This window comes from Gymnoscopelus microlampas, assembly GCF_963454915.1.
Source record: "Gymnoscopelus microlampas genome assembly, chromosome: 13".
Classification (NCBI taxonomy): domain Eukaryota; kingdom Metazoa; phylum Chordata; class Actinopteri; order Myctophiformes; family Myctophidae; genus Gymnoscopelus; species Gymnoscopelus microlampas.
In genome coordinates this window covers 13,664,277-13,675,975 of record NC_139950.1, presented here as the reverse complement: position 1 = coordinate 13,675,975, position 11,699 = coordinate 13,664,277, and the positions used below count along the sequence as shown (strand labels likewise).

Here is an 11,699-nt window from a genome sequence, read left to right as displayed (position 1 = left end):
GTTGGGAATGTTCTAATTCTTATGTTCTAATTCTTACAAAAAATTGATCATGTTACTGTGTCATAGTAACATGACACAATGTCTGTATAAGTGTCCTATCCGTCCTGTCTGTATAAGTGTCCTATCCGTCCTGTCTGTGTAAGTGTTCTATCCGTCCTGTCTGTGTAAGTGTCCTATCCGTCCTGTCTGTGTAAGTGTCCTATCCGTCCTGTCTGTGTAAGTGTCCTATCCGTCCTGTCTGTGTAAGTGTCCTATCCGTCCTGTCTGTATAAGTGTCCTATCCGTCCTGTCTGTATAAGTGTCCTATCCATCCTGTCTATGTAAGTCCTATCCGTCCTGTCTGTTTAAGTGTCCTATCTGTCCTGTTTGTGTAAGTGTTCTGTCCGTCCTGTCTGTGTAAGTGTCCTATCCGTCCTGTCTGTGTAAGTGTCCTATCCGTCCTGTCTGTGTAAGTGTCCTATCCGTCCTGTCTGTGTAAGTGTCCTATCCGTCCTGTCTGTGTAAGTGTCCTATCCGTCATGTCTGTGTAAGTGTCCTATCCCTCCTGTCTGTGTAAGTGTCCTATCCGTCTGTCGGAAAGGCGACATGTAACCACTAAATGTTAGCTTGGCTGATGGTACTGATGTCACTTCGGAATGCGCACCGCAGCGCTCCGAAGTGACACATCTATTTATAGGCCGCTATAAATAGATGTTCTTCGTCTTTGTTTCTTAGCTTTGTCCTTCTCCTGTTGGCGTTGCGCCTTTGGTTCTTCATCGATTTGCAGACAATGATTAGCTTCTTCAGTTTGCATAATAAGAGTTAGTTGCACTGTGTCATTAACTGTGATCTCAGTTTGTACTGGAATGTGCTGTTCTTGATTAATCCTGTCTAAGCTATTTATATTACATATTGTGATGACACCAGTGTGTCTACATAATGTATTGCTCCGCCATTTCTCAGCCATTTCGTGATTATTCCTGTCTTACCTCACTTTGAAAGAGGCTAAGACTCTTTCAAAGTGACACATGTATTTATAGGCCGCTATACGTCACTAGCCAATCAGATCACACTATTTCACCGTATTGTCACGTGTCACGTGAGGCTTGACCAATGTTAGCTTGGCCGAGGGGGGGGGGGACGGAAAGTGAAAACATAGTCTCCTGGCGGAGACAATAAAAACCAATCCACTCCAATGACATTTTCTTATACAAACGCGTACATATACATTACATACACTGTACAAATACATCCAGAGCCATGTTCCTGTGCTCCCACTAGCGCTGATGATATCTGGACCAGGACTTGACATAAAATGTCGGCTCGATGGATCGAGGTCACACACGCAAAGTTAAGGTTTTATAGGCCCCAAGTTGATTATTTACAATTACAAACACTTATAGTCATCTGGTGGTAACACAAGAAAACCCCCACCAGAGCAGAGCTGATGTTACACACTAAGGTCCTCAAGAGTTAATGTATCCACTGGAACTCTGAGAGGATACAAATCTAACCAAATGGACCCTTGTATCCTCTCAGAGTTAATCCACTTGTAATTCAGAGAGGGTCCATTTGGTTACTTTAGTATCCTCTCAGAGTTAGATTAACAACCAGAGTTTTACTGATTCTCATACTCATTCTCTCCACTTCCAACTGTCCAACTATTACAAAACTTTCAATACCGGCCATCCTGTGACACTAGGACCAGTCTTGTATAGCCAGACGATCAGAAATCCCCCCTTACTGATACGTCTGGTGACATCTAAATCGTTACCACCCAGTTTCAGCCCATTCATTGAATTTAGAGGTCACCAGATGTAGCTGTAGCAAGAGATCTCTGAACGCCTGGCTTTGCGAGACAACTCACAACCAGCTCATTCATACCGTCTCTCACTCACTCACACTGGTGTCTTCAACCCCCCCATCATCACACAAACATCTTTCCCTCCTCCCACCCCTCGTTTTTAAGTTCCTCGTTGGTTGTTGGTGAGTTTTTCAATTCACAGCCGTAGTAGTAACATTGTTTTAATTTAGACTGCAAACACATTAGAGCTGCAATCCGGGACTCATTTTAAATGAATGTTATTTTAACAAACCTGTATGATATTGTTTCTCACTTAAACCCTATATACTTTGTTGACTGGGGTCCCCATACTTGGCCTCCACCTTTTCCACTCTACACACCAAATCTCTTTGCCGAAACTAGCCGATCTATGAAGCTCACAACACTTGTAGATCAGCTAATTCCGCAGAATGTTTGCTTCAGAATATGGAGGCTAGGGTTCATGTGGTTCATACAATATAACTAGTACATCTGCAGTGGTTGGAGGTGGTTTCCCTACATAAGCACAATATCTTGCCTGGCCAATCGGGGATAGAATCTTGGAAGAGTGGGTAGGTAGGTAGATGTTTGGTGTCCCATGTGGGAGACCCAGGTTCAAATCCCGGGTGTTAAAAGTTGCAATAACCTCTCTCCATTGGGAGAGGATGTAACTTAAGGATTGCAGCTTTATCCAAAGTGTTCTCATGCCAACTCGTGATGTGTCACATTAGAAAAGGAGAATGGAAACTTTAAAAAAAAATCATTCAATGTCAAACCCCCCCAAAAAACAGCAAATTATTAGTATCTCTACTTAGTGTGTTCAGTGTAACTATGTCCAGTTTAGTCACACCAGCCTGGTTGATAGAAATGGAACAACAAAAAAACATCTAAACATCTCTCCAGCTCTTTGGGAAACAGAAAATACATATTTGTCAGGATGCAGTCAGCAGAGAGATCCCCTAGAAAGATAATATATCAGCTTCAATTGTATATTGTGTGTTCCATTTCCAATTTCTTTGTTTCATCACTTCTAATTGCACTTGTTTATCCTGTATGAGTTGTCTCTCCTGATTGGATACAAATTGGTATCCCGAACCAACATTTTTTTTTCTGTTTAAAGCTGTAGAGATGGGGAGACCACCTATTACTGAACAATATAGGAAGGAATACATTGGAATATAGAGCAATTAACACTTATTTAACAAAAAAAAGAAAGAAAATAAAGAATGAAAATCACTCACCCCCCTTATAATTTAGCTTGGCATTTGGATGGAAACAAAAATGATTCACTTTGTTTGATCAGAGGGATTTAGCAGGAGCAGCTAACAGCACCAGCTGACTGATGTTCAGGTTAGTTTGATAATTAAAGCCAAACTCCTGCTGGCAAAATTATTATTTCAGCACCAAGGACAGCGACTCCACTGATGATCCCTAATCAGCCAACTTTGCACGAATAGTTATTGCTCAATCACACTAATCAGGAATCAGCACAATCGCTGTCCATGGTTCTGAAAACAGAGTGGGTCACATTAAATAATCATCAGTTAATATTATAAATGTTAACCTGCCACTGGCTGCTAGGGCCACTCATACGCTGGTGTCTGTGTATGTGTGTGCATGTGTATGAGTTACAAATTGGAGATTTAGAATAGCTGTCTGTAGGAGAATTTTACTGTATGTGTGTGAGTTATAAAGTGGAGATTTAGTATATTTGTATGAGTAATAGTGCTCTGTGAGTGTGAACAGGGAAGAGAGAAACAGAATGAGTGTTGTTGTCGTTGCTGTCGGGCAGAAACCTCTTATCTACATAGTGTAACTTTGTGTGTGTTTTCGTAAATTAACATCCTTACTTGATCATACTACAGCGTCACACAAAAGCGCCAAAAGTAGCAGATCTACAAGCTCGAAAAGCGGTGCGGAGCGACACGTTTTGAACTTGTAGATCTGCTACTTTTGCTATTCTTTTATTTCAATCCTGAAAAGTAAAGTTTTGGACATATGAGGTTTCCACCCAACAGAGACGATATAATAGTGTGGTGTGTGTGTCAGAGAGAGAGTGACAGAGGTAAGGATGAGGTGTACTGTAGGTTAGATTCACATTAGCAATATTTTAAACGTTGGCTAATCAAAAATAGCAGATATACAAGCTTGCAGCGCTGTGAGCTTGTATATCTGCTTTGAAAAATCTTGACCGTTTGAAACAGTTTGAATAATTTATAATTGTTTTTAACACAAATCTTCTCTTCTGGGGGACCCTGGCACAACACCTTTTCAGATGGGGGTCCGCGGCCAAATACATATCAATTTGGGGGTCGTTGGCACGAAAAAGTTTGAAAACTACTGCTCTACACCACCTACGAGCTCACAACTTGTTGCGTTGTGAGCTTGTAAATCATCAACAAATCATCAATCGTAATTTCTGCATTTCTGCATTTCTACCGGTTATTACTGTAAACTCAACAGTTGCGGGTGTCATCATTTATTTTAAATCCATTGAGTAAAATCATTCAAGTGTTTTCTTTTGTGTGATTTTATGGTATCCTCTATTATGATGGCCATAAATCTGCAATCCGTAACTTTTTTGTGTATGAATAAAACATTTTGAACAATCTCAGGTTCCAGGGGGTCCCCAGCGGAAATAGTTAACAGCATCACAATCATTTTAACCACTTCATCTATTTATATGTTGGATTTTCAAAAATAGCAGATCTACAAGCTCACAGCACAACACTTAGTGCCACACTGCAAGCTTTAACATCTGCTATTGTTGAAGATATTTGAAAAATATTGAAAATGTTTGGGGGGGGGGGAAACATAAATCTCTTCTGGGGGTCCCTGGCACAAAACCTTTTCAGATGGGGGTACGCGGCCAAATACATATCAATTTGGAGGTCCTTCAGAATCTGTATGGTAGAGCATGTTAATACTTATAATTATATCAGAACTGCTGGTGGGGTTGTTCATCTCCCTGCTCTTCTATTGGGAAATTTAGATCGTGTGGTCAAGGTAGGACACCTATAGGCTGAAGAGAGGTATTGCATCAAAGAAACTGCACAAACAAACTGTCCCATACAAGCCCAACAGTAGAACCTTCCACGTTTGAATCCTGGGTAAAAACATGAACGTTATGGATTGCCGCTTTAAGCTAAAAACAATTCAACATGGTACGAGGGTGTCCCTCATACTACGGTGTAGCAAATTAAGCTTGATTATGAACTCCAACCAAACATCTTCACCGCTCTAGAGAGTTCACACAATTTGCCCATAAGTTTTTATCTTGAGATACCCAACAGAATCTATCATATTGAAGTGTACACAACAACAAAACAAGTTTATGGAGCTTTTATAGGCGCATGGAAGCCTTTCCTTACAGTAAAAACAAAACAAAACAAATAAACTGTAAAATGTCTGTTACATGATTTTTAATAATCTGAAAACAATACAATATGTGTTTTTTTTTTATAAATAAAGGCTTCTCTGATTTGGAATTATTAGTATCCATATTATTAATTAGTATCACAAGTATGTTTAAATGCTAACTCTCCCCCCTAAACATTAGTGCTTTTTATACAAAATGGCCGAACCGACGTCACAGTTAGGTTGCACAGGGTGGAGTTGGAAGGCAGCCATCTTCCCTGACCACACTGCAAATCGTTGCTGTCGGGGAGAAACCTCTCATCTCCATATTCTAAGTTCTGTTTTTTTTCGTAAAATGAATGCCCTACTTGATCATACTACAGCGTCACACAAAAGCATCAAAAGTAGCACATCCACAAGCATGAAACGCATCGCTTTGCGTTTTGAGCTTGTAGATCTGCTACTTTTGATATTTTTTTTATTTGAATCCTGAAATGTAACGGTTTTGGACATATGAGGTTTCCACCCGACAACGACGAAATTATGTTCATATTTTAATGCTGTTCACACATTACCACCATGCATAGTTTCCACATGTATGCTTGCCCACAGATGGTTGAAATTAAAATGAACTGTATATTTCGGTAGATTTAGATAACATGAAATACTAATGTAATCATAATGGATCCTTTAAAGGCTGAGTGCTAACACAACTGATTATCTTTCTATATCCTAAAATCCATTCAGGGGTTTTTATTTTGTATTTGAATCATTTCACATATTTTCATTTTGATCCTAATTTTGATAATGGTTTTTAAAACATTTCTTTGAATTTCCGATCCACTTTTGCATAAATTCTACTTCCTGATGGTATAATTATGTGGATTGAGTTCATCATATTTTTTTCTCAGTATGTCTGCAGGATGAGCTGTAAACATAATGGAAGCTAGCTTGCTTGTTTAGCCAAACCCAGTATAGCGGCGCTAACCATGCCTGCCACGCTTCCACCGAGGTGTTTGGTAGCAACAGACGACACAATAAATAATTCTAATTTAAATTCACACCCACAGGGCTCTGATTTCTATAACCTAAAAGCTGTGTGTAAAATAGTTTTTTCTTTCTTTACGCTTTTAGAAAAAACATTAGCACCGTCATTTGGAATGGGAGTGTATGTGTGATATTTTAGCCTATACTCCAGATTGACTTCTGCTCAGCAGTAGTGGAGGAAAAACAACAACTCACTGCCTGGAGGAAAGCTACTAGAAGCTTTCAGAAACAAATCACATGATTTGGGTAAAAAACTAAAACAAAAAACAACAGAAAAAACCCCAAACATAATGACTGGAACCGAAATCGGACAAAACCTGCATGACCCTAGTCCCAGGCTCAATTGACTTGAGCCCTACATACTTCGTCATACGACCGGATGGCGAAAATAGCAGATATACAAGCTCACAACAAGTTGCGATGCGTTGTGAGCTCGTATATCTGCTATTTTCTAAATTTTTTGAGAATTTCTTTTAAGATTTGCGCCTTTAGTGACAACATGCCCAAAATAGGAAGAGGCCAGGTTGAAAAGTGGTTAATATGTCTATGTTGGTATGTCATGTTATGCAGGGATCCAAAACAAACCAAGTTCATGTCTCATTCGGCCTGAAGTCTAACAGCCATCACACGAACGCTGGTATTCTTTTGTCCAGAACGCTGACGTCCAATCAGTTCTACCAGAATCAGTTCTCTTCCCCCCAAAAAAAGGGAAGTTGTGTGGTAATGTTTAAAGTGGCTAATGGGTTAAATAATCTACTGAATATTAAATAATCCACCGGTCACTATGACAGGTGGGATACAAAGTTAGGTTTGTTTGTTGCTACTGAGTCCGAGTTGAACAGTTAGCCTTCTCCACCAAGAGAAAAAAACGGAACATCTCCAACTTTCTCCTCCATGACAGAAGAACAGGACACCTCCAAGAAAATAAAAAAAATAGGACATATCTCCAAGCTTCTCCACGAGAGAGAAGGCCATGACATCTCCAACCTTCTCCACAAAGAAAAGAAGAAACAGGACATCTCAAGACTTCTCCACCTAAGGCAGAAGGACAGGGGCTCTCCAACCTTCTCCACCAGAAGCAGAAGAACGGGGGCCAGCAGTCTTAATACTGGTATTGGGGTTTTTTAACTTTATTTCTGGGTTAGCCACTACATGTATCCATCATGGCTCACATTCTAGCATCATCATGCTAGCCTTTCAATTGAGATTCAAACTTTATAGCTGATCAATGTTAGCGTCAAGCTTTGTAGCGTTAAGCTCCTCAGCTACGGTGGCTAGCTGGCCATTGACGTCCAAGGTTCACTTCCAACTTTTTTCCGCTAGTTAGCGGTCGAGAGGCCCGTGGCTAGAGAGCGCTGGTTAATTAGTGTTGGCTAACTAGTGTTAACTTCGCAGAGCTGGGCTGTAGTTACTCTTGTCCATTTCTTTATTTGCGTCCTTCATCAAGGCAGAAAACACCTGGTGAAGAGACACAACGTTAGTCTCCTTGACAGCAAAAACGAGGAACAGTTCAAATCAACACTTTAGCCATTTTCATTTTTGGCTATTCCAAAGTAGCTGATCTACTATCTCGCATCGCAAAGCTTGTGAGATTGTAGCTCGGCTTATTGTCGAGAAACCTTCTCTTATGGGGGTCCCTGGCACAAAACCTTTTCAAATACATATCAATTTGGGGGTCCTTGATATGAAAATGTTTGACAACCACTGAGCTAGAACAATGGACAATAAAAAATATAAGATATGTTAGGGGCTTTTCTGCCTTCATCTGGATAGTACAGTGGAGAGTGACGGGAAACAGGGAGAGAGTGGGGAGTGACACGCAGCAAAGGTCGTCTGGCTCGGGAATCGAACCTGCGACTCCCTGTCAGGCTGCACTAGAGCTTATATGGTATAATAAGCCTGGATTAAAGCAAAATAAAATCTCACGACCCTTCGTATGGCCAAGTCCTCCTAATGTGCGATGTGTGAAAACATGAACAATCCTATACAATTCCTGACCTATTAATACAATATGTAAAATGATGATGTTTTAGTAATATTGTTCCTGCCGTTCAACGTACTGCCAACCAGGTGAAGAAATCACAGAGTGAGGCTTTAACCTTTGCCCTAATATCCAAGCTCATTAGGGTTTTATGGAACATGCTTCTGAACATAATTGCTAGTTTGACAACTTCAAATGCTCTAATCTTAAAATAATAACCAAAAGCAGCCTATCTGAGAGCTTGTAGGTTGGCTGTTTTTGCTGCGCAACATGCTTCCATAGAAGACATGCTGGCTTCTGTGGAATAGTGACTGAGAACTTTAATCCATGGGTATGCGACTATGCACCTTAAGCCATTAAGACCTAGCCTGGCTCCAGCCCGTGAATCGCTAGCCACGCCCATTAAAAAAATATGTTCAGGCGATTCTGGTCTGGCGACGCTCTCATAGGAGGTCTCAGCCTCGGTTGAAAATCTGTACGACGAATCGGGATCGGGATAATCCAGTATGAACCAATCGCCAAAGAGTCTTTGAAAAAAAAAACTTTGGCCACGCCCCCATCTCAGCAATCGGCTGCATTGAGAGGGCTTTCAGACTGAATAATGGAGTGAAACGAAATGAAAATTCAGGCTGAGTGTCAGGCTAATTAAGACCTGGAACTGTGTCATTTTTAGATTTGAGCTAAAAAGCATTATTTTACACTTTGGGCTATTCAAAAATAGCAGATATACAAGCTCGTAGCGCGGCACCGAGTGCCGCGCTACGAGCTTGTAGATCTGCTATTTTTGAAAAATCGTGAAAATGTATGCAAATCTTTGAATATATATATTTTTAAAGCGAACATTTTTAACTCAAATCTTTGCTTCTGGGGGTCCCTGGAACAAAATATTTTGATGGGGGTCTGCGGCCAAATACATATAATTTTGGGGGTCCTTGACATGAAAAAGATTGAGCACCACTGATATAGAAACATACGTTTTTCAGAAAACTGTTGAGATTTAGGAGACTATGTAGAATTGGCTTCAGGTCTCAATGGGTTAAACACTCGGCCATCGGCGCACCCCCCCAACACACAGCGAGTGACAACAACGTGACTCACCTGCCCCCAGCGCCTGTTGCCGCTGACCATGTGCGTGTTGGCCATGGCGGTGAACAGCGTGTCGGAGGCCAGGTCTTCGGGCAGCCGGCTGAGGAACTGGGCGATGTGGATGAAGTCCATCTGCAGCAGGACCTCCTCGTAGAGCCGCAGGATGCCCAGACCCGTGCGGAACAGGCTCTCCTCGCCGTCGCGGCAGAACACGTCCCACACGCGGCACGCCACGTCCAGCGGCAGGGACTTGCTGTACAGCGTGAAGATCCTGCAAGGTGACACGGGTGAATGGATGGACCAATCAGGCAAACGTATTATCTCTCTGCCGTCGGGCAGAAACCAGCTCACTCCAAAATGTTAAACTAAACAAAAAGTGGAGCTAGGAGGTTTTGTTCATCATTTGATAAGTACAGCTGAATGGACCTCCAAGCTCACAATGAGGTTTGAGGACAAAAGGGGGTGGAGCCTGGAGTCAGCAAAACCAGCTAACTCCACCCCCCTTTGGTGGAGTTAGCTGGTTTAGCAGAAAGTTTTCATTGGTTCAATATATTTTTTTACTAATACACAGACGTAAAGGGTGTTCAATAGCACTGATTTATGGAAAAAAAAATTAGAGCGTCAAAATGGAGTTGGTTTCTGCCCGACAGCAACAAATATATATATACTGTAGCTACGGCCCATTAGTTAATCTAGCTAATCAAATTCAATCGAATCAATTTTTTAAATTGAGATTTGGAAGAGGGGAAAAGGACTGGTCAATACAGTATGTTAGTCAAGAGGTTAAGTTTTCACTTAACCTCTTGAACCCCAATATATTTTGTGCACATATGAAAAGTAGGTAACAAAGATTTTGCAAGATAAATAGTATTTAAAACAGACACATAAACCCACACGAAAAGTACACTAAGGAGAATGAATAACACAGGGAATTGAGTTAATTAATTTGAAAGAAGGTTACCAAGTAACAACAGATGAATAACTCCATGCTACAGTATGTTGTTGATGTTGTAGACTCAAGGTCCTATCAGAACAGACTCACCAGTCAATGAGATAAAGGTCAGGGGTCAAACTGTTGGTCTGGAAGTGGTTGAACAGATGAGGAAGATTCTCCTCGAAGAACACCTCGAACGCCGCAAAGTACTTTAACATCTGGAGGACGGAGAGAGGAACAATATAGCAAAGCACTTTAACATCTGGAGGACGGAGAGAGGAACAATATAGCAAAGCACTTTAACATCTGGAGGACGGAGAGAGGAACAATATAGTAAAGCACTTTAACATCTGGAGGACGGAGAGAGGAACAATATAGCAAAGCACTTTAACATCTGGAGGACGGAGAGAGGAACAATATAGCAAAGTACTTCAACATGGAGAGAGGAACAATAATAGTTGTATGTTCCTGCTCCTCACAAGAAAAAGGGTTGCTTTATGGTTATAAGATTGTTAGTTGAGTTCGCCTTGATTTATACTTAGTTGCTTACAATACTTAGCTGCCTACAAGCTCACAGCTTGTAGATCAGCTATGTTGTGTGCATGACACACGCATGTGTGTGTGTGTGTGTGTGTGTGTGTGTGTGTGTGTGTGTGTGTGTGTGTGTGTGTGTGTGTGTGTGTGTGTGTGTGTGTGTGTGTGCACGTACCAGTTCGTGGTCTACTCTGAAGAAGGCCATCTGACAGGGTTTGTTGAGCAGGTTAGCGAAGGTGATGAAGGCTTCAGCCTCCTCCAGGTTTAGAATTAACACCGCAGCAATGAACGACATGCCCTGCACCTACACACACACACAAGTTACAGTACAATAATAAGTAATAAGAAGAGCACTCCTCTCTGAACATTAGTAGTTCACCGTGTGTTTTAAAGTCTATTTTTTGGTGATATTTCTGGAACGTGATAATATGAGCGATGTTTTGTGTGTGTGTGTGTGTGTGCTCAGACTCACATAGCCAATGTCAGGTCTGTAGCAGGTGTAAGCACCCAGGATACTGTGGAGTAAGTCATGGTAGGGACCACCCTGAGAGGGAGAGAGAGAGAGAGAGAGCGAGAGAGAGAGTTTGTGTTGTGCTGTCTGTGCTCCATTTGTACACAGAGGGTCCTGTCCTAGTGCACTGTTGACAACCAGTGCACTAGGCCACAATTCTTCCCACACGTTTTATACTTTTTGAATTTTATAATGGGGCTGAGATTGGTGCAAAAAAAGGGATGAGACCAAGGCAAACATTTAAAATGTAAAAGTCTGGCTAATGCATCATTTTGTAATCTTGCTATGCATTAGCCAGACTATTAAAGGCTTTTACATTTTTCCACAAGAGTGCCTTGGTCTCATCCCTTTTTTTGCACCAATTTTGTCACCCAAAGAGCACCTTGTTGGAGATTTTTACTCAAGCCAAACAGATGCGCTCTTTTCTCTCTTTTTTTCTAGGGCTGAG

The 11,699-nt window shown here is 41.3% G+C and overlaps 1 protein-coding gene across 2 annotated transcripts in view; it reads right to left on the bottom strand.

Annotated features, from left to right (window-relative positions):
* Positions 1-1,156: 1,156 nt before the first annotated feature.
* Positions 1,157-11,699, bottom strand: part of LOC311059264 (uncharacterized protein) — a 30,343-nt gene continuing 19,800 nt past the window's right edge. For both annotated transcript variants that reach the window (XM_084077016.1, XM_084077017.1), the window contains exons 10-14: positions 11,213-11,284; positions 10,916-11,044; positions 10,315-10,424; positions 9,285-9,543; positions 1,157-7,663 (exon numbers count right to left, since the gene is read on the bottom strand). In XM_084077016.1, the coding sequence (XP_083933142.1) occupies positions 7,589-7,663; positions 9,285-9,543; positions 10,315-10,424; positions 10,916-11,044; positions 11,213-11,284 (645 nt within the window). In that variant the 3' untranslated portion in view covers positions 1,157-7,588. The remainder of the gene's footprint in view (positions 7,664-9,284; positions 9,544-10,314; positions 10,425-10,915; positions 11,045-11,212; positions 11,285-11,699) is intronic.